We start from the raw sequence: 23,880 nt of genomic DNA, 5'->3' as shown, positions 1-23,880 counted from the left end.
TGGTATAAAAAATATACCAGAAGAACACTGATGATGATGTTAAATGCTGAATGGAGGTAGTAGATGTTCAAACATACGACAAGAATAAGAAAACTCTTTAAGTGACTTCCAAATGAAAAGATAACATGTGTCAGTAAGTATAAGTATATCCTTCCGTGTTAGTCATTGCCATATTATTCCATTGAGAAATTAAATCAAACATTTATTCTAATGAAAAATTAACCATATATTCCCACAAACGAGAGTTTACAAAAGTAGTATTTTGAACTTTCCTTTTCGAATTTTCCTCGGAGTTCAGTATTTTTGTGTTTTTACTTTTTTCTATATATATTTTTTTTTTAACCTCCTTATCATGACCGACACATATATGATAAATTTCATTTCATTTCATTTCATTTCATTTTATTTATGATTTCATTTCATTTCATTTATGTACAAAAACACGTTTGTTTTATTTAACATACCTTCTGATATTTCAAGTTAAGCATAACCGCCTGAATTTTTTGTTAATTAATTTTACGCTGTTAAATTAATTGAGACCAGAACTCATATTTATAATTCATTTTAGACAATTTTAGTAGGTTTTGATATACTTGAAGCTTCTTAAAGCAACTTGAAAATTGAAAGGGGGAGGGGTTTGCTGCAATAGAATAACAAAAGCTTGCAATACTAGTATTCCAGTTACTCGGACTAGTTTTATTTGTAATTCGTGGTAAAGGTTTTATAATGTGTTATTCTTTACCCAGTTTTATACTTACAAAATTTTTATGTGATTTCCACCGCCTGGTAAATCCGCTTGCCCTGGCACCCCAGAAAGTCCAGCTTTTGAACAGTTGGTTGTACATGATTTACTGCTAATTTGAATGCAAGTACATCCAGTGGGACAGGGGCTTGTACACCCTCCCCATGCCTGCGTCGTACACAGGAGTAACACGAATAATCCATACAACATAACACTTGGAATTCTGGGGATACCATATCGGCCTTTATGTTCTTTGCATAGAAAATCCAGCATACTACGGTAACGAAACTTTTTGGTATTGTAGTCCCCCTCTATGGATACGCGACATGTAAATGACCATAGTGGGGATGGCTTATATGATGGTCTCTATTTTTGGCACTGTGGAAACCTGAAATCAATACACAAACGACATTCATTAGTAAATCTGTAAAATTATCTTCACAGTAAATGTTCAATACAGTTAATATTTGTACAGGTAGATTAATACCTGAAACAGGTATTTACAGGTAGAAAATGAATTTTAAAATTATTATTTTTGCATATGGGGTTCTAAAAAAATATATAGACCCAAAACATTCGAATCCGTTGTCCAAGACTTACCGGTTTTAAGTAAAATTTGTCGAAATATTATATCTTAGGTTGAAAATGTCGTTTTCATGTCTTCTTCGACCACCATTACGTTTGTCAATACCGTTAAAATCACGTGATATAAGTTCTTTGTTGCAGTTTAAATGCCTTTAAAATTTGACAGGTAAGCGATCACGACCTTGTCCTGTTTCATGGCAACCTTATGACGCTTCCAAGCCATGGGACGCTCTTTCAAAGGACTTTTTATCATTTTTATCATGAAAAATAGCCGTAGACCTATGTTTAAGTACCTATCCAAGAAGCTGGATTTGTATTTATTTCCATATTGACTGACAGCCAATATTCAAATACAGAAAAGATCTTAAAGCTTGATCAATATATAAACGATCTTATTTTCTAATTCTTTTTACTGAATAATTCTGTGAAAGAAATGGTATGTACATATTCATGTTTATCTTTGACTAAATATACCAGTAATATTAAATTGAAAAAAATAATCATCACACATTTGTATTGACAATATTTTTTCTCAACAGCAGTGCAGTGATAACAACTATTACATTTAGAACATACATCATCTATCTATATATATTAGATTCAAAATGAATTAATTGCTTATTGATTTCTATAACGTCCAGTGGAAAATATGTCATAAATGTTAGGAAGCTAAGAGCTTAAAGCCTGCTTTCAATAACTGCCAGTGTATTGTTTATTGTTGTTTTACTTGTACTTGTGTTTTTCTAAAACATTATATAGTTTTCATAGAGCTTGGTCCTGGACTAAATTTTATTTCATGTTATGTTGTGTATCTTTTGTTTATTCACAGATGAAATTTGGAAAAGAGGCAGGACAGGATTTTTGAGAAAGAGGCAGGCTGAGACACATGCATCGCAAAAAAGGCAGGATGAATTTATTTAATGTGAAAAACGTCAGAAAAACTAATAGAAAAAGACAGGACGGAGATTACAACTCAAATCATGCAGGACAAAATTTTCTTCTTTTTTCGAATATATTTTAAGATTTTAAAGCAAGGGTTTTTGCATCGGATGTTTAAGTTCATTGTATTTTTCAAATATGGGACATATTGTTTCAAAAATAGTCATGTGGATGCATACATCACAATGTGCATTTACTTACTTAGATACATTTATGTGTTACTAATTTGAAGTTTTTTTTTTAAATTAAAAGTCTACATGATGTCAATACCAAAGAGAATTGACAACCTCGATATAGGTGTTTAACAAATCCTCGCGTAAATAAATTGAAATATCATTTGTAAATATAATAATCAAAATAAATACATTTCATAAGAAGATAAAGACCTAGGTCCGCATTAATGAAGAAATTATTCTAAGCCATCCTGTTAGATCAAGACCAACGGATAGTATTTCTTTTAGTCAAAATTAAAAGCTACACCTCTCAATTGCAAAGCCTAGAATAATTACTGTATCTCAAACACACGAAAGTATAAGTCCTATTCAAGATAGAATTCTGGACTTTGGTCCGTTGTGATTTGTAACACGCTATATCATTATTATAGATGATTTTCTTTTCAAATATTTAAAATTTATTTTTGTTTTTGCAGAAAGGCATGTTTAAATGTGGCGATAAGAGTAACACAGGATATTGGTATGTGCGACAGATATAATGATAATTTGTGTATAATCAGTTTTATAGATCCAGTGATCCGTTCGGTTAGAGGATGACTCTGCGTTCATACAAACAGAATCTTTTGTATAAAAATGTAGGACCTGGAACGATTGATTTTTATCCAGGCTGCTGGAAACCGATACATCACTTAACTTGTTTTAAATACATAGTTAAGTTCAATGTCTTTTTAGCTCACCTGGCCCGAAGGGCCAAGTGAGCTTTTCTCATCACTTGGCGTCCGGCGTCCGTCGTCGTCCGTCGTCCGTCGTCGTCGTCGTCCGTCGTCGTTAACTTTTACAAAAATCTTCTCCTCTGAAACTACTGGGCCAAATCAAACCAAACTTGGCCACAATCATCATTGGGGTATCTAGTTTAAAAAATGTGTGGCGTGACCCGGTCAACCAACCAAGATGGCCGCCACGGCTAAAAATAGAACATAGGGGTAAAATGCAGTTTTTGGCTTATAACTCAAAAACCAAAGCATTTAGAGCAAATCTGACAGGGGGTAAAAATGTTTATCAGGTCAAGATCTATCTGCCCTGAAATTTTCAGATGAATCGGTCAATCGGTTGTTGGGTTGCTGCCCCTGAATTGGTAATTTTGAAGAAATTTTGCTGTTTTTGGTTATTATCTTGAATATTATTATAGTTAGAGATAAACTGTAAACAGCAATAATGTTCAGCAAAGTAAGATCTACAAATAAGTCAACATGACCAAAATGGTCAGTTGACCCGTTTAGGAGTAATTGCCCTTTATAGTCAATTTTTAACCATTTTTCGTTTTGCCCTTTATAGTCAATTTTTAACCATTTTTCGTTAATTAAAGTAATCTTTTACAAAAATCTTCTCCTCTGAAACTACTTGGTTAAATTAATCCAAACTTGGCCACAATCATCTTTGGGGTATCTAGTTTAAAAAATGTGTGGCGTGACCTGGTCAACCAACCAAGATGGCCGCCACGGCAAAAATAGAACAAAGGGGTAAAATGCAGTTTTTGGCTTATAACTCAAAAACCAAAGCATTTTGAGGAAATCTGACATGGGATAAAAATGTTTATCAGGTCAAGATCTATCTGCTCTAAAATTTTCAGATGAATCGGTCAATCGGTTGTTGGGTTGCTGCCCCTGAATTGGTAATTTTGAGGAAATTTTGCTGTTTTTGGTTATTATCTTGAATATTATTATAGATAGAGATAAATTGTAAACAGCAATAATGTTCAGCAAAGTAAGATCTACAAATAAGTCAACATGACCAAAATGGTCAGTTGACCCCTTTAGGAGTTATTGCCTTTTATAGTCAATCTTTAACCATTTTTCATAAATCTAAGTAATCTTTTACAAAATCTCCACTGAAACTATAGCTACTAGGCCACAATCATCTTTGGGGTATCTAGTTTGAAAAATGTGTCCGATGACCTGGCCATTCAACCAAGATGGCCGCCACGGCTAAAAATAGAACATAGGGGTAAAATGCAGTTTTTTGCTTATAACTATGAAACCAAAGCATCTAGAGCAAATCTGACAAGAAGTTAAATTGTTAATCAAGTCAATATCTATCTGCCCTGAATTTTTCAGATGAATTGGACAACTGGTTGTTGGGTTGCTGCCCTCCAATTGGTAATTTTTAAAGAAATTTTGCCGTTTTTGGTTATCTTGAATACTATTATAGATAGCGATAAACTGTAAACAGCAATAATGTTCAGCAAAGTAAGATCTACAAATAAGTCAACATGACCTAAATGGTCAATTGACCCCTTAAGGAGTTATTGCCCTTTATAGTCAATTTTTAACAATTTTCATTATTTTGGTAAATTTATGTAAATTTTTACCAAATATAGTTCTCTGTTACTAATGGGCAAAGTTCATGATAGATATAATTGTAAGAAGCAAAATCTTTCAGTAAAGTAAGAACTTCAAACACATCACCATCACCAAAATACAATTTTGTCATGAATCCATTTGTGTCCTTTGTTTAATATGCACATAGACCAAGGTGAGCGACACAGGCTCTTTAGAGCCTCTAGTTTATATATAATCATCCACAATCTAATCAGATATATGCCATTCGCAATGATTTTGAATTTCGCATCCTAAAAATGGGTGTTTAAACATTGAACTGGTTAAGAGTTGTATATGACATCTTCCTAGTTTTTACACGTATCTATTATTCATATCAAACTGCTGCGGTCAACGAATAACCTGACAAAAAGTTTAAACCATCATTAACGTGCATTTAATTTCACTTAATCATACCATGGAAGTAATATCTAAATATTACCTCCATGATCATACCAAGTCCTCACTTGCATTCATGATAAATCTTCATTTAGAAAGCACACAAAAAGAACAAAGCTTTTAAAAAAAATGCTTTAATCAGAAAAGTAACAATAATACCCAACTTTGTTCCCTCTCTGAGCAGATATGGTGCAATCTAATCTGAAACAGTGCCGATGTAAAAGTACATGTATTATAAAAAAAATATATAAGCTTTTAGGAATTGACCTTCATCAGTTTAATATATCTGACTGATCTTTTCCTTTTAACATGAGAACAAGACGGGTGCCACATGTTGAGCAGATCTGCATACCCTTCCGGAGCATCTGAGATCACCCATTTAGTTTCTTGTGGGGTTCGTGTTGCTTATTCCTTAGTTTTCTATGTTGTGTCATGTGTACGGCTATTGTTTGTCTGGTTAATTGTCTTTTTTCATGTTTAGCCATGGCGTTTTCAGTTTATTATCGATTTATGAGTTTAACTGTCCCTCTGGTATCTTTCGTCCCTCCTTTGTTGTTTTCACCGTTCTCACTGTTGTCAAAAAATGAGATGCATCTCTGCATTCAGAAATATATAGATCCAGGATCCAGGATACACTTTGGTCTTAAAAATAATAAATGAAACCAATACAAGCAGTTGCCTTTGAGATGATAGAAAAATAAAATTTCAAGACAGTGGTAACGATGCTATCTGTACGTAAAAAAAATCTTGCTGAAAATGCGATCAATGTCTTCTCTAACAGCGATATTAATGACAAAACATCTTAAATTGTGCTCGCTCGGAAAAAAATGTACATTATATCTGAACGACATGGCTGACCTTCGACTTCAAGACTTTGATAACTAAGATTTGTCTGTGCAATTTAGTATATATACTTAATTTTATTATGTGTGAGAACGTAATTCCCTAAATTGGGCCCATAGATTTTTATGTTTAAATCATTTTGAACAAGTTTATTTTAACTTTCACTTGACAAAACATATAGCTTGGCCACATTCCGTTAGATTTCATGGCAAGCGATATTAGAAGGTCCGCACTAATTGAGCGATGTAGGGAAACCCAAGATAATGTAGAAAAAATTTATGACAATTTGTGCACTGAAATTTTAACCGAATTGAACGAGAAAATACCGAAAACTGGATATGATGAAGCCATTAGAAGATTTAAAAACCGGAAACCCTATTGGAATGAAAACCTAACGAATTTATGGAATGACATGCGACACAAAGAAAAGGATTTTATACAATGTGACGGAAATCGAAATGTTATATCAGCTCTCAGACGCGAGTAGTCAAGCGAGAGATGAGTTTGATAAAAAAAGTCCCAGACGAACGGAACGCACATACAAGAAAGCTATGGCAGTAGATATTGAAACAATGGTTACAACAAACCCTAATGAGTTCTGGAAAAAGATCTGAAAGATTGGTCGTAGAAAGGTGAAGGATATTACGATGGAAGTCGTTGGTGAATCTGGTGAAATCTTAACGAACGAACAGAACGTGCTTCACAAATGGCGTATCGATTTTGAAAATCTATACAACGGGAAAAACAGCACCGAATTTGAAAATGACCATATAATCAGTCAAAAGTTCATAAACAGTTATTGGAATCTGAAATGGAAGACCCGACCAAATACCGTACGGCGTTTTAAAGTACCCGATAGTCATTCAAACTCTTCCAACTAATATTTGACACCAGTATAATTCCAACTATCTGGAGAAAAGCCATCATATGTCCAATATTGAAGGACCCGTCATCAGATCTCCGAGTACCAATGAACTACAGAGGTATAAGTCTATTGTCGTGCACTAGCAAATTGTAATTGTTCTTTTATTAACCATCGGCTCGTCAGTCATCTTGAAAATAATGATATTCTTGCCGACGAACAAAATGGATTTAGAAAAATTAGATCATGTGAAGACCATATATTTACTTTGAATAGTGTCATTAGAAATAATAAATCAGTATTTGTTGCATTCATCGATCTGAAGAAATGTTTTGAATTTATTGACAGAGATATGATGTTATACAACCTTTTGCTGAATAAAGTTGATAGGAAGTTGTACAATTCTGTTAAAAGTATATACCAAAGTTCTGAGTCTTGTGTTCGTATAAACGGTAAACTAACATCGTGGTTTTGCTGTAAAACTGGTGTGAAACAGGGAGATAATTTATCGTCGACACTCTTCTCTATATTTATAAACGATCTTGACAAAGAAATCTTACTTGAAACGAAGTTATCACTATTATTGTATGCGGATGCTATAGCGTAATGCAACGTCGGCTGAAGATCTACAGTGTATTTTGAATAAACTTCATCAATGGTGTGTTGTTGGAGGGTATTAATAAATACAGATAAATTTAAATGTATACATTTCAGAAAACCAAGAACCGAGGAAACTAATTTTGAATTTACAGTTGGAAAAAACAAATTGGAGAAGTTTGAACATTACAAATATTTAGGGATTACATTCGGTCATAATGGAAGTTTCATAACCAATGCGGTAAAATTTGTCGAAAGGCGGTGGGAAAGCAAGTAGGGTCGAACATATCCAAAATTCATAACAATAAAGACTTCGGATTTAATCCTACGAAAAACTGTATTACTCGTGTGTAGTTCCTATCTTAGATTATGCCTCAAGTGTTTGGGATTACAGAAAATTTCAAGTATTAGACACTATTCAAAACCGTACAATACGATATTATCTTGGTGTTCACCGTTTTGCGCCTACTCTCGCCCTACATGGAGATGTTGGATGGATCCCAAGCCAGTTTCGAAGATGGATTAACATGGTCAGGTATTGGAACAGACTCCTCAAATTGGAAGATGATCGCATAACGAAGGTTGCCTTTAATGCAGACTATAATCGTTGTACCGACAATTGGTGTACATATTAAGCAATTTGAAAGACATTCTCTGTAAACTTAATTTAGAACATTATTTTGATACAAAAACTGCTCTTAATTTGAAAAAAGTAGAAATGATCATTCAGCGCCTTTACTCAAACATATATAACAGTAATCAAACATGAGGAATGATTATATATGTAACAATTGCCAAAACTTCGAACTCATATAACTTTCAAATCTACATTTAATCAAGAACAGTATGTAAAATTACATTTAGCACAATTCAGATGTGGAATATTACCTCTGAGAATAAAAACAGGACGATATATGTGAAAACCCAGAAGCGGTTGCTAGTAAATTGGAACCAATGCATGTGTAAATGGCGCCAAGAACATCTCTTTCTGTAACTGTCAAGTAACAATAAATTGGCAAAGTTTTGCATACAACTTTTGCTTATTAAACTTTAACTGAATATGGAAAAAAATATTGAATTCATCTCTGTCATCGTTTGTAACATTACTATAGATCTATTAGAATAGACAGCACATAAAATCAGCCAAAAATGTTCTCAGTAAATGTTCCTGAAAATCATCAAATCTCCGATTTCAAATCTGCATAAAAACTATATGTTCTTGATACACAAATTCCAGTTTTATAAATGTAGTATAATAATGACAATAAAAGGATCGCCGAGGTTGTATGTCAAATCTTGCACAAATCTGCGACACATCACTAAGAAATGGCTGGGTCAATCGAAAGTGTAAATTCATTATTTGTCATGATATTAAATCGACTAACGAAGAAAACATGTAAATTTTCCTAACAGTAGTTAGACCTTGGGTTTAAAATTCGGTTTTAAAATACTATTAAAAAGAAATTGTATCAGGCTTCGAATTACTAGTTTTGTTCATTTCTTGATTTCAGAGAATTTAAATAATTTGTTTCTTCGTAAGGGAAATAAGGAAGTATGGTTAGGTATATATAAAAAAAAAGTTGCATTTATACATGTAATTAATTTTTAACTGTGTTAAAGAGATAATCATCTTTCAAAGATCCGTCAACTGAAATTAAAAAGCATTCTTCGATTTTATGAAAATATGATTCTGCTTTGTAAGGTAAGATAGTTATTTCGGACTGACAGATACATGATATAGAACCCTTCAGGTATGATCTGCTTTGTAAGGTAAGATAGTTATTTCGGACTGACAGATACATGATATAGAACCCTTCAGGTATGATTCTGCTTTGTAAGGTAAGATAGTTATTTCTAACTGACAGATACTTGATATAGAACCCTTCAGGTATGATTCTGCTTTGTAAGGTAAGATAGTTATTTCGGACTGACAGACATGATATAGAACCCTACAGGTATGATTCTGCTTTGTAAGGTAGGATAGTTATTTCTGACTGACAGATACATGATATAGAACCCTTCAGGTATGATTCTGCTTTGAAAGGTAAGATAGTTATTTCTGACTGACAGATACTTGATATAGAACCCTTCAGGTATGATTCTGCTTTGTAAGGTAAGATAGTTATTTCGGACTGACAGATACATGATATAGAACCCTTCAGGTATGATTCTGCTTTGTAAGGTAAGATAGTTATTTCGGACTGACAGATACATGATATAGAACCCTTCAGTTTGGAATCATTAATTCTCCGATAAATATATACCACACCTCATTACTCCGATATATACCGTCAACAAATATTATTTACTGAAAAGTTCGGTTAATTATAATTCAAGAAAAACTTTAATATAAGCCTGATCTATAACGTAAATTATCCTTGCACACATGCATCTTCGTTAGCATTATACTTGGTTTGATTCACACCATATTTAATTCCTGTGATGTTCTTTCATTTGATTATATATTTTTTTTATAATATCGAGACATTTCAAATCAGTATAAAAGTTAGTAGACGTAGTTTGTTTAACGTTTTTTCTTAACTTATGAAAATATGGTCACCTTTGATAAAGTTTGTATATAAAATAATAATTGCATCATACTAAAAGACAGCATAAGAGTACAATCTGGTATAAAATGGTAACGCATTACTAAGTATTCTTGAAAATGTACTTCGTACGAGGGTTCATTGATGTACATTGATGACTATACGTCGGGTCATCGTACTGGAGACACTAAAAAAATTGATTAATTTAAAAGTGCAATCCACTATTTAAGTTTATGAGAAAGAAAATGGAACTGAAATACATTAACGTATTAACAAACTGTTGTCTAAATGGAATGACTAAGGATCAGTTTTTTAAAGAGATTGCATGTTTTGTGATGACATTGAATTGCTATCCCACAACCACCAACAAATGCAGGAAAAACTAGAACAGGTTGAAACGAGAGCAACAGAAACGGGCCTTTCCATCAATCATAACAAAAACCAAAGTGTCAAAGTCAAACACAAAGTCCCAAGCCTGATGGTTAACACCCCAGCATTAGAAGAAGTGGAATCCTTTACATACATTGGAAACATAGTGGATAATCTTGGCGGCTCAGATAAAGATGTAAAGATCAGAATTGGCAAAGCCAGAACAGCATTTAACATGATAGGGTCAATCTGGAAAGCACGAAAAATCATGTTCAAGTACAAAATACTCTTGATCAATTCAAACGTAAAAACCATACTCTTATATGGAGCTGAGACTGAAAAAAAAAAATATAAACTTTAAGTCTTCATTAACAACTGCCGCATCCTTAACATCAGATGGCATGAGAAGATACCAAACAAAGATATTTGGGATAAGACCAACCAATTCCCAGTTGATAAAGAGTTAAAAAAAAAAAGAGAAAATGGCGATGGATAGGACACACACTGGGGAAGCCAATAACTAACATTACAAGACAAGCCTTACAGTGGAACCCACAAGGAAAGCGTAGCAGGGGCAGATAGACCTGGAGAAGGAATGTTGCAGCCGAGATGGAGAAAGAAGGGTACAAGTGGCACGATCTGGAGAGGCTAGCAAAGAACAGAACAAGGTGGAGAAATATCGTTAGTGGCCTTTTCTCCACCAAGAGGCCAACAGGATTAAGCAAGTAAGCATGTTTTGTGGTATTGAGTTCCATAGGGGGGAAGTAAACATGCTGAAATGAATTTCTCGATTTCGCGTTTTCGCTTTCTCGCTTTCTCGATTTCCAGATTTCCAGATTTCCAGATTTCTCAATCACAGGCACTTGTTTCTGTCAATATGGGGTTTACTATCCATACCAGTACACGCTATATTTTATTGTAGTTTTAACACTCTCGCTCGGGGAAAAATAGTCATGAATATAATGCATACCCATGTTAAAACTGCAATAAAGTATAGCTTTCATCAATTTTTTCATAATGTTGAGTTGACACGTAATTCTAATTCGATTCGAAACGTTTTACGTCCTAACGTCAATTCTAATTCGAATTACAATTGCGCATCAAACTGCTTTACTGTCCTAACGACGTTTACTTTAAATTCGTATTAACAAAAACGTATTTCTAATGCGAATTAGTTAATTCGAATCAATTCGGATTAAAAAAGAAGGGTGTGTGAACGCGATTAGCGAAGTCGATTCGAATTCGATTCGAATTCAATTTTAATTAAATTTACGTGTGAACGAGGCATTAATTTAAGATCTTCAATCATGGAAGTGACACTGCTGGTGTTGAGGCATGTGTAATGGTTCAACTTACAAGAGCACATTTTGCTCTTTATTATACTCAAAATATCCTTCGATATGGATTTTATTTCACCTCGCTGTAAAAATATTTCCATTAAGAATCCTCTTTTATTGCCAGTAGTACAAGTACAAGAACACGTGTAATTTAACACGCAGAAGTTTACTATATGACCAGAAGCATGATTACTAACTAGACAAACCTTTTTACTAATGTTTTTTTCCCACTCATCCAGTGGTGCATGAAATCTTTTTGCACCTTTTTGGTGTAATATATAGGAACAAGTGCCATAATTCACTCTAAAAACTATGCATACTAGTTAGTCTTAAGTTTTCTATGTTGTGTGTTGTACTACTATTTGTTTGTTTGTCTTTGTCATTTAAGCCATGGCATTGTCAGTTTATTTTCGATCTACGAGTATTAATGTCCCTTTGGTATCTTTCGCTCCTGCTTTATAAGCTTTCAGTAATTCCTTGCTTCATGTTTTGCCTACATGCCTACAATTTACCTGACTATCTACCAAGAATTTACAGATACATTCGAAAACGGTCAGCACATCAGTATTTTATAGAACTATATTGCTTTAAATTCATCAATTCGAATTAGTTTGTGTTCGAGCGATGTATGTAGATAAGTGTACAGTCAATTTTAACATATTATTTTTAATCCGGGAATAATATGACTTTTTGAAAAAGTGATGGATGTATCACTCACTCGTGGCGCAGCTCTCTATCATACTTGCTGCTATTATTTTTACGGAGTCAAATATCGAAATAACGGTACCTTCAGCATAGCCGCTAATTTAAAGTAAAACTTCAAGACTCTACACTTCAGAATATGAAGCGTCTTGAATCTAGATCATTCAATCTGACATTGTACGTCCTTTATATCTATATCTAGTCTATCTTTATTACACTTTTCTAATTTGATGATACTTCATAACTAACTTTATACAAGCACTTCTGTCACGGACAGGACAAATCAGTAGTTTCTCGTTACTGGCATATGATATATATATAGACCATAATGGTTCATGTTACCGGTATTTACAAACGCATTAATGATAATCTACGTAAAGATTAACAGATTTTACACCGATAACAGAAACGTAAAAATGCAAGATTTTAGTTTTTAATGTATCTGAGTAACAAAGAAGATAATAGTTTTTTTGCGAGAGAAAACTAATCTACTGGTAGTGATTAACGTCCGTAACAACCAATAATTAAAATAACAACTAAGCAACCAGATAAAGATTTTTCTCTATTGTTTCATGACTTCATGCTGCATTATGTGAAGTTACTTGACTAAATTGTGCCAAGAACACTATGGTGCAAAGGAAGAAACTGATTCTGAAACCTGTCTAAGGTTGTTTTTGCAATAGAACAAAGGTTAAACGTTGTTAGATTTTTTATTTTGTAAAACGTTCATTCATCAAATTTGTGGCTACTTTATTTGTATCTAATCGATTTACTATTGGTTATTTTACTTTTATATATTATTTCAAAAAAAAAAAAGAAGTAAAATTGTGATTTTCGATTTATGAATAAATTTAAAAAAAGAAATTCGCCCATTTCAATAGTTATCAAAGGTACCGGGATTATAATTTAGTACGCCAGACGCGCGTTTTGTCTACATAAGACTCACCAGTGAGGCTCAAATCAAAAGTCATAAAACTAATCAAGTACAAAGTTGAAGAGCATTGAGGATCCAAAATTCCAAAATGTTGTGCCAAAAACGGCAAATGTCATCTATGCCTGGAATAAGAAAATCCTTAGTTATTCGAAAAATTCAAAGTTTTGTAAGCAGGAAATTTATAAAAATGACCACATTATTGATGTTCATGTCAACACAAAAGTGTTGACTTCTGGGCTGGTGATACCATCGGGGACGAAACGTCCAGCAGCAGTGGCATCGACCCAGTGGTGTTAATAAGTTATCAAAGGTACCAGGATTATAATTTAGTACGTCAGACGCGCGTTTCGTCTACATAAGACTCATCAGTGACGCTCAAGTCAAAATATTTATAAAACTAATCAAGTACAAAGGTAAAGAGCATTGAGGATCCAAAATTCCAAAAAGTTTTGCCAAATACGGTTAAAATAATCTATGCCTGGGATAAAAACATCCTTAGTTCTTCGAAAAAATCAAAGTTTTGTAAACAGGAAATTTATAAAAATTACCACATTATTAATATTCATATGTCAACACCGAAGTGTTGACTACTGGGCTGGTGATACCCTCGGGGACGAAACGTCCACCAGCAGTGGCATCGATCCAGTGGTAATAATAGTTATCAAAGGTACCAGGATTATAATTCAGTACGCCAGACGCGCGTTTCGTCTACATAAGATTCATCAGTGACGCTCAAATAAAAATATTTATAAGTTTCGTCTAAATAAGACTCATCAGTGACGCTCAAATCAAAATATTTATAAGACTTATCAAGTACAAAGTTGAAGAGCATTGACGATTCAAAATTCCAAAAAGTTGTGTCAAATACGGCTACGGTAATCTATGCCTGGGATAAGAACATCCTTAGTTATTCGAAAAATTCAAAGTTTTGTTAGCAGGAAATTTATAAAAATGACCACATTACTGATATTCATGAAAACACCGAAGTGTTGACTACTGGGCTGGTGATACCCTAAGGGACGAAACGTCCACCAGAAGTGGCATCGACCCAGTGGTGTTAATAGTTATCAAAGGTACCAGGATTATAATTTAGTACGCCAGACGCGCGATTCGTCTTCATAAGACTCATCAGTGACGCTTAAATGAAAATATTTATAAAACTAATCAAGTACAAAGTTGAAGAGCATTGAAGATCCAAAATTCCAAAAGGTGGTGCCAAATATGGCTAAGGTAATCTATGACTGGGATAAGAAAATCCTTAGTTATTCGAAAATTTCAAAGTTTTGTAAACAGGAAGTTTATAAAAATGACCACATTATTAATATTCATGTCAACACCGAAGTGTTGACTACTGGGCTGGTGATACCCTCGGGGACGAAACGTCCACCAGCAGTGGCATCGATAGTTAATAGTTATCAAAGGTACCAGGATTATAATTTAGTACGCCAGACGCGTTTTCCGTCTACATAAGACTCATCAGTGACGCTCAAATCAAAATATTTAAAAGTTTCGTCTACATAAGACTCATCAGTGACGTTCAAATCAAAATATTTATTCAGTGGTTCAACACTGACAATGGTCCATAACGTTGGTAAATAAGAACTAAAATTGTCATGAACAGAACAGCTCACAAAGAGACGAGACGCTACTATATTGACATTAGTTAGTAAGATTAATTTCTTTATACAGGAAAAACCAGCATGCCAATATCTTTTGTAATTCACTCAACGGATCTAAATCTAAAAATTGTCAAATCAAAATGGAATTTGTAGCACATTTTTCAAATTCATTATTTTGCCTTAGCTGGTATTTTTTTTCGGCCTGGTAACAAGTGAAAAGGACAATTTCCATCCACGAAAACTATCCTGTACATGAAACTGATATCAGAGTAAAGAAAAAAACGTGTACATATACATTTTGAGAATTTCTGTGTCGCTCTTCAAAGAAATAAGTCCGAAGAATATCGTGCAAAACTGGCGCTAAACTTTTTTCGACAGCAACACCATTATTGTTACAAGTATTTAATTTCATTGCCAGTGGGTGGACAGCAGTGGTTACATTGTTATATCAGGCGTCGGGATTGGAAATAAGTTTTATTTTATATATATTTTAGAAATTTCATTTTTCTAATGCTGCAAAGAAGTATCAACATCGATATAGCTACTTTTATTTTATTTAAAAAAAAAATAGACTTTCAGCTTTCCGCTATCATAGATTTTAATGATAAATAAATAATTCTATTTTGATTTTCTTCTTTCTTTGATATCTAATACCATTGACTTTGGTCTAGTTATTAAAATTATCCAATTTTCAAAATTAGTTGACTGGAGTAGAAGTAAAATATGTTTACTGTAAACAATTTTTGGCATAACTTAAAGAAAGGATACACAAATAAATTGTCTATTTAAATTCGCATAACATATGGCAGGTTAATTTAAAAGGTTAAGCAAACATGAAACAAGTAGAAAATTGACAAATTATTACACTGATCTTGTATATGCACCTGCAATTGCCTTATCTGATAAAACTGTCAATTGAAATTGATTTAAAAGAAGACCCTGGTATTTTGGCAATAAATGGTCTGTAAAATATGACATTGTGCAAACTAGATTCCCAAAGAAATATCCCAAGTATTATAATGTGTTTGCCTATTATATTGTAATTCTATAAAGTTCGAGTTTTTATTGATGTATTTAAGTGAACGTATGTAAATTATGTACAGGAATCTTATGAAGAATAATGGTCAAAATTGGTTTCAATTGTATTCTAAAACTATTTCCATGCATTCAGATATCTTCATTAAATCATTTAATTGCAGAATGAGCATCCTATCGTTGACCTCGAATAAATCTAGACAAAGATAGTAAAGCTTTACCATTTTAACTTTAAAAATCAAGTCAGACGTTACCAGAAGCATTTCAGTATATAAAATCTATTACAATAGGATCATCATTGAAATACACATAAATATACAAAACTCGAACAATTTGAGAAGAATCAAACAAAAAGACGCATGTATGAATAATTCAAGCCTATTATTCTGAGGAACGAATATCTGATTTACGTACATTTATCAATATTGAATATTTATGCTGAGAACGTCACTGGTTACAGAACAATTCATTTAACATGGAAATTTAAAGATATTTAAAAATTTAGAAAAATGTTATGATTGGCAATGAACGGGGTTGTAACAAACTTGATAAATAAAATCAAAACTTTCCTAAAAATGAAGCTTAACAGACAACATCGCTACATATAAAAGGAACCGCATTTATTCAAAAGGGTACATATATATGGAAACTCGGGAAATACATAAAGATAGAAAAGTCAAACGCGTGTTCAATTTGTTAATCATGTTGTGATTTTTATCTTTTCCAGAACTTTTCTGTTTAATTCTTGTTTTTATGCGGAATATTGGTAGTGCATAAATATTAAAATTACCTTAACAGAAATAAAATTTTAAATCAGAAATTAACAACAAATTAAATCAAATATTTTATTGTCATATAAACTTTACAGTTTGTGACCAACATATATTAACACAATAAACACAATAAACATACATATTAAACATACACAATAGCAACAGCATCAAAAATTGTTTAACAACAAACAAGTTGTTAAAAGTCCCCTGCCCTCAGTTCTAATGACTTTTTCAAGAAGGATCCTAACTTATTTGTTTGTAAAGGCGATGATGGATTTAGTAATTGTTTTTTTTTTTCTTCATTTAAATTAGTTAAGTTACTATTTTCTGTAATATGTGATGAAAAAATTCATTTCTTAGAGTTTTATAATACTCCCAATAGAGTAAAAAATGTTTCTCATCCTCCAGTATTTCACATTTATGGCAAAGTCGTTCCTCTCTTGGGATTTAAAATATCTCCCTTTTCAATCAAAAGGGAGTGATCACTTATTCTAAATTTAGTGATTTTTTCCTTATCTGAAAATTAGATGTATTTAGATAAGATTCTAGTTTGTAAAAAAATACTTTTATCATCAATGTTTTGAAATTTATTTTTAATTAAATCTTCATATCTATTTTTCATTTTTAACTTTATATCATTTTTTTTTATTTTATTTACATCTTTTATGTCCTTACAAGTAGAAAGAATATTTAGGTCAACATTAGTCTCTTTAACAATATTTTTTGCATATGTATACATTGTGGACAAACATAACACAAATCATTACACAACAAAACTATTGTCGCCAACCCAACAAGTCAGTTAATACCTCATAGTATGTATCTTGCTTAGTCGTATAATATATTGCCTTCGCATTATATATTCAGTTTTCATGCTGATATTTTCATTTTTTATTTTTTTGTGGCAAATTGATAGTAATTTTTTTTTCATCAGAACAGTAAATAGACATATGTTGTAGGGCCAGTATCGTGTTCTACTAGTAGTTTCAATCCTGATCATGTTGTTTGAATGTCAGTAATGATTTCAGTGATTATCGCATATTTTATTTACAAGTACGGAATTTCTGGCTCCCGCATCTTTTAGTTTAAAAAATAAACAGAAACCAAACAAATATTAAGACAAACACCAGGACTATTAGACCCATAGATGGCCTTCGGATGTTGTCCGTTTCTCTTTGACACATTCCCCTTTTTCCATTCTCGATTTGGTTTAACATAAAATTAAAGATTTTCCGAAATGAGCTCAATATAAAACCGAAGGGAAGAACACATTAATTTGGTTAAAGGAGAGTACACAATTCCTGTTCCACTTGTGGCACACATCGTGATGTTCATTGCATTTGATGGTTAGTTACGTTGGGGGTATGCTATAAATGATAAAAAGAGGACGGTAAATACAAACGACTACGACTAGACGAACACATCCAGGGACAGCTGGGACAGTCAAGTTATGAACGCGAGTAACTGTAAAAGTCGGATGTTAAAGGCTTAAGTGTGTACAGATCGATCATGTTGTCAGGGAGAGTATGGTTTATCAAATAAAGGCAACAGTAGTATACCGCTGTTCAAAACTCATAAATCCATGGACAAAATACTAACAAAGTTAAACCGAGAGAAACGCATTAAATATAAGAGGAGAACAACGACATAACACTAAAATGTAACACACACAGAAACGGACCGAGCATCAGGAGTTGATTCGTTTGAAATTTCAAATTTTGTCAAGGCCAAAAAAGTAAAATCACAAAATTACTGAACTCCGAGGAAAATTCAAAACGGAAAGTCCCTAATCAAATGGCAAAATATAGCTAAGGTAATCTATCCCTGAGGTAAAAAAGCCTTAGTATTTCAACAATTCCAGATAAGTTTTGTTAACTGTTAATTTATGATTATGAACATATCAATGATAACTCAAGTCAACACAGGGGAATAAACACTCCACCAGCAGTGACATCGACCCAGTAGTTATAATAAACTCATCATATATACCAGAACTGAAATATTATATTTACGCCGGACGCGCGTTTCGTCTACAAAAGATTCAACAGGGACGCTCGAATAAAACAAATATTAAAAAGGCCAAATAAAGTAAGAACTTGAGTGCATCGAGGACCAAAAATTCCTAAAAGTTTTGCTGAATGTACAACTACGGTATTCAAAACAGAAATAAAATATTAAATCAATTAGATTGTGGACAAACCTAATACAAATCATTACATAAAAACCTATTGTCACGAGTCCAACAACTTCAGTAACTATAGTATGTATCTTGTTCTACTTGTATTTCCAATCCTGCATGATGTTTGAATGTCAGTAATGATTTCAGTGATTGCGATATTTGATTCACACTACGGAATTTTTGGCTCCCGCATCTTTTAGTTTGAAAAATAAGTAGAAACCAAACAAGTAATAAGACAATCATCGTTACTATCAGAAAGGCTAATTTTCAATAACGTTAATCGAAACTAGCTATTTCTATTCCAGATAGCCATGTTATATTGGATTTATGCATGTAAAAGGTAGAGAAATAAGAAGTAGCAATTAAAAAGACAAAAGTAGAAAGACAAACACCAGGACGAACAATGAAATGTCAAATGAACATTTAGACCCATAGATAGCCTTAGGCTGTTGTCCGCTTCTATTTGACACATTTCCCTTTTTTCATTCTCAATTTTGTTTAACATAAAATTAAAGATTTACTAAAATGAGCTCAATTTAAAACCGAAGGGAGGAACACATTAATTTGGTTAAAGGAGAGTACACAATTCCTGTTCCACTTGTGGCACCCATCGTGATGTTCATTGCATTCGACTGTAAGTTAAGTTAGGGAGATGTTATACATGATTAATAGAGGACGGTAAATACAAACGACTACGACTAGACGAACATATCCAGGGACATCTGGGACGAAGACACTCAACTTATGAACTCGAGTAACTGTAAAAGTCAGATGTCAAAGGCTTAGGTGTGTACAAATCGATCATGTCGTCAGGGAGAGTATGGTCTATTAGGAGATTATTTGCTTGAAATTTCAAATTTTGTCAAGGCAAAAAAAGTAAAATCACAAAAATACTCATACACCGAGGAAAATTCAAAACGGAAAGTCCCAAATCAAAAGGCAAAATTAAAAGCCCAAACACAACAAACGATTGGATAACATATAAAGCTTACTATCAGTAAAGGTTTTGACCATTATTGTTCATGAATTGACATAATTAAAAATGCATAAATATTTTGAAAAAATGAAAAAAATGAGGTATTCTATTGAAAGTTTTGTAACTTTCCGTAAAACAATCAAAGTTTATATTTAGATTTAATGTTGACTTAGAACGTGAACAAGCATCTAACTCATTGTTTAATTCGATGGATTTATTTAAAATTTTTAACTATAGACATATGGTGACATAATTTGACTATCAACAGTCATCATAAATTATGATAATTGATTTAAAATTCACTCAATGAATAGTAAAAATGCCTATAGACCTACCTGATCAACTTTTCCTCTACTATACATCCAAAAGTTCAGTAAATCGGTTCCTGCAATTAAAATATTCGTTGCAGAAGTCCTAAATACCAGTTAAATGTATCACTGACACAATAAAAGTTCAATAAGTGTATATTTGCAACAACCTTGTACTGAATGTACAAAATTAATTCATTTACAATCGAAGAAATATTTAATAATTTTTTTTCAGAGAACCATGGATCGTCGACCATGACTGAAAGAAAAGATCTTCCTGATATGAATACCGTTAATTTTTTTGGGGGGATGGAAATTTTTATCTTGTATCTATGTTATTGCAACCGTTAATTATTATGACTGTCGCGATGTAATATAACAAAATGTACATAAACTGCCATGCTGCGAATTCGACCTATCAATATTATAGGAGTTACGGGTTATTTTAATTAGCCTAGCACGAGGTGACCCAACTCTGTCAACAATTAAATTATTACGTTTACCATTTTATTTATTGTTGTATGATCTTGTATACGATTTACATTATTCATTTTCATGTGTACTCGTTTGAAAACAAATTTTGTAACATTCGGAGATAAAAAAAAGAGTATTTTTGAAAAATTAATATCTAAAAAAGTAATTATACAGCAAAAAGAATAGTGTTTATATTTTCATTGCATGTATTATTGTTTCGCCTGTATATTTGTTACAATAATATTGTAGTTAATAATAACAAGAAATATTTGCCACTTGACGTTAAGGAACCAACAACCAATTGTGATAATTACATGTTGCAAGTAGTTGAAAAGAACGAGAATTTAAGATAAAGTACATACGGTGTAATAGTGCATCAATTGTGCATCTGTGATCAAGAATCCTATTTGCTTTCTATACTAGTAGCTTTTAACATATAGGCCTACAATTGCGGTAACGTAGACATACTTGAAACATACTATTGATTTAGTCCTGAATGAGACATTTTCTTATATGTGGACCAGGTTTTATGCATTCACTTACCTTTTAATGTCTTGTTTACAGTGAAAGTAATTTCAATTTGAATGGGGCCACTGCACTGGTGTCAATATTTAGATATATAAAGTGTCTAAGTATAGCTATCCTTCGACAGTTTTATAGATATTAACCATCAATGTTCTTGAAACAATCCGTGTGATCCCTCCTGTGACTGGTATTTCAGGCTAATGACGTAAATACGACAATTGGTTTTGATATTAATAATTTTGTACCATAAGAAAACAGAAGTTACATATGTCAATATCGTCTTTTAAATTGGTTTAAATATAAATGAAAAAAATGACACGTAAGGCTCAATGTGAAAATTTAAAGATAGGAGAGCCAAACTTGTTACCTTTAATCAATGAATTCAGTCTTTTTTCATTTTGCTTTGTTTTGTACTGGAAATTTCGTGTTGGGAAAATCATTGCTTAATTGTTGTTATTTGTAATTGTTAATGATTTTCATTTATTGCTATCTTCAGTAGATGTCATTTGTCGCATCAATGGTTGTCGTTGGTTTCTATCTTTAATGGTTGTCATTTGTAGCTATCTTTAGTGATTGTCGTTGGTTTATATCTTTAGTGGTTGTATTTGTTGCTATCTTAAGTGGTCGTCGTTGATTTCTATATTCCGTGGTTGTCGTCTGTTGCTATCATAAATGGTTGTCGTTGGTTTCTATCTTAAGTGGTTGTCATTTGTAGCTATTTTAAGTGATTGTCGTTGATTTCTATATTCCGTGGTTGTCGTCTGTTGCTATCGTTATTGGTTGTTGTTGGTTTCTATCTTTAGTGGTTGTCATTTGTAGCTATCTTTAGTGATTTACGTTGATTTCTATATTCCGTGGTTGTCGTCTGTTGCTATCATCAATGGTTGTCGTTGGTTTCTATCTTTAGTGGTTGTCGTCTGTTTCTATCGTCAATGGTTGTCGTTGATTTCTATATTCCGTGGTTGTCGTCTGTTGCTATCATCAATAGTTGTCGTTGATTTCTATCTTTAGTGGTTGTCATTTACTGCTATCTTTAGTGGTTGTTGTTGTTTTCTATATTCCGTGGTTGTAATTTGTAGCTATCTTTAGTGATTAACGTTGGTTTTTATCTTTAGTGGTTGTCATTTGTAGCTGTCTTTAGTGATTGTCGTTGATTTCTATATTCCGTGGTTGTCGTCTGTTGCTATCATCAATGGTTGTCGTTGGTTTTTTTTTATCTTTAGTGGTTGTATTTGTTGCTTTCTTTAGTGATTGTCGTTGATTTCTATATTCCGTGGTTGTCGTCTGTTGCTATCATTAATGGTTGTCGTTGGTTTCTATCTTTAGTGGTTGTCATTTGTTGCTTTCTTTAGTGATTGTCGTTGATTTCTATATTCCGTGGTTGTCGTCTGTTGCTATCATCAATGGTTGTCGTTGGTTTCTATCTTTAGTGGTTGTCATTTGTTGCTTTCTTTAGTGATTGTCGTTGATTTCTATATTCCGTGGTTGTCGTCTGTTGCTATCATCAATGGTTGTCGTTGGTTTATATCTTTAGTGGTTGTATTTGTTGCTATCTTAAGTGGTCGTCGTTGATTTCTATATTCCGTGGTTGTCGTCTGTTGCTATCATTAATGGTTGTCGTTGGTTTCTATCTTTAGTGGTTGTCATTTGTAGCTATCTTTAGTGGTTGTTGTTGATTTCTATATTTCGTGGTTGTCGTCTGTTGCTATCATCAATGGTTGTCGTTGGTTTTTTTTATCTTTAGTGGTTGTCATTTGAAGCTATCTTTAGTGATTTACGTTGATTTCTATATTCCGTGGTTGTCGTCTGTTGCTATCATCAATGGTTGTCGTTGGTTTCTATCTTTAATGGTTGTCACTTGTAGCTATCTTTAGTGGTTGTCGTTGGTTTCTATCTTTAATGGTTGTCATTTGTAGCTATCTTTAGTTGTTGTCGTTGGTTTCTATCTTTAATGGTTGTCATTTGTAGCTATCTTTAGTTGTTGTCGTTGGTTTCTATCTTTAGTGGTTGTCATTTGTAGCTATCTTTAGTGGTCGTCGTTGATTTCTATATTCCGTGGTTGTCGTCTGTTGCTATCGTTATTGGTTGTTGTTGGTTTCTATCTTTAGTGGTTGTCATTTGTAGCTATCTTTAGTGATTTACGTTGATTTCTATATTTCGTGGTTGTCGTCTGTTGCTATCATCAATGGTTGTCGTTGGTTTCTATCTTTAGTGGTTGTCATTTGAAGCTATCTTTAGTGATTTACGTTGATTTCTATATTCCGTGGTTGTCGTCTGTTGCTATCAGCAATGGTTGTCGTTGGTTTCTATCTTTAGTGGTTGTCATTTGTAGCTATCTTTAGTGGTTGTCGTTGGTTTCTATCTTTAATGGTTGTCGTCTGTTGCTATCGTGAATGGTTGTCGTTAGTTTCTATCTTTAATGGTTGTCATTTGTAGCTATCTTTAGTTGTTGTCGTTGGTTTCTATCTTTAATGGTTGTCATTTGTAGCTATCTTTAGTGGTTGTCGTTGGTTTCTATCTTTAGTGGTTGTCGTTGGTTTCTATCTTTAATGGTTGTCATTTGTAGCTATCTTTAGTTGTTGTCGTTG

At 33.0% G+C, this 23,880-nt stretch overlaps 1 protein-coding gene across 7 annotated transcripts in view; it reads right to left on the bottom strand.

Moving 5' to 3' along the window:
* Positions 1–1,455, bottom strand: part of LOC134725876 (polycystin-1-like) — an 87,915-nt gene extending 86,460 nt beyond the window's left edge. For all 7 annotated transcript variants that reach the window (XM_063590121.1, XM_063590123.1, XM_063590122.1 and 4 more), the window contains exons 1-2: positions 1,343–1,455; positions 759–1,130 (exon numbers count right to left, since the gene is read on the bottom strand). In XM_063590121.1, the coding sequence (XP_063446191.1) occupies positions 759–1,015 (257 nt within the window). In that variant the 5' untranslated portion in view covers positions 1,016–1,130; positions 1,343–1,455. The remainder of the gene's footprint in view (positions 1–758; positions 1,131–1,342) is intronic.
* Between the last annotated feature and the right edge of the window lie 22,425 nt (positions 1,456–23,880).

The sequence above is a fragment of the Mytilus trossulus genome, chromosome 7 (genome assembly GCF_036588685.1).
Source record: "Mytilus trossulus isolate FHL-02 chromosome 7, PNRI_Mtr1.1.1.hap1, whole genome shotgun sequence".
Lineage (NCBI taxonomy): Eukaryota > Metazoa > Mollusca > Bivalvia > Mytilida > Mytilidae > Mytilus > Mytilus trossulus.
This window is presented reverse-complemented; position numbering and strand designations above follow the sequence as displayed.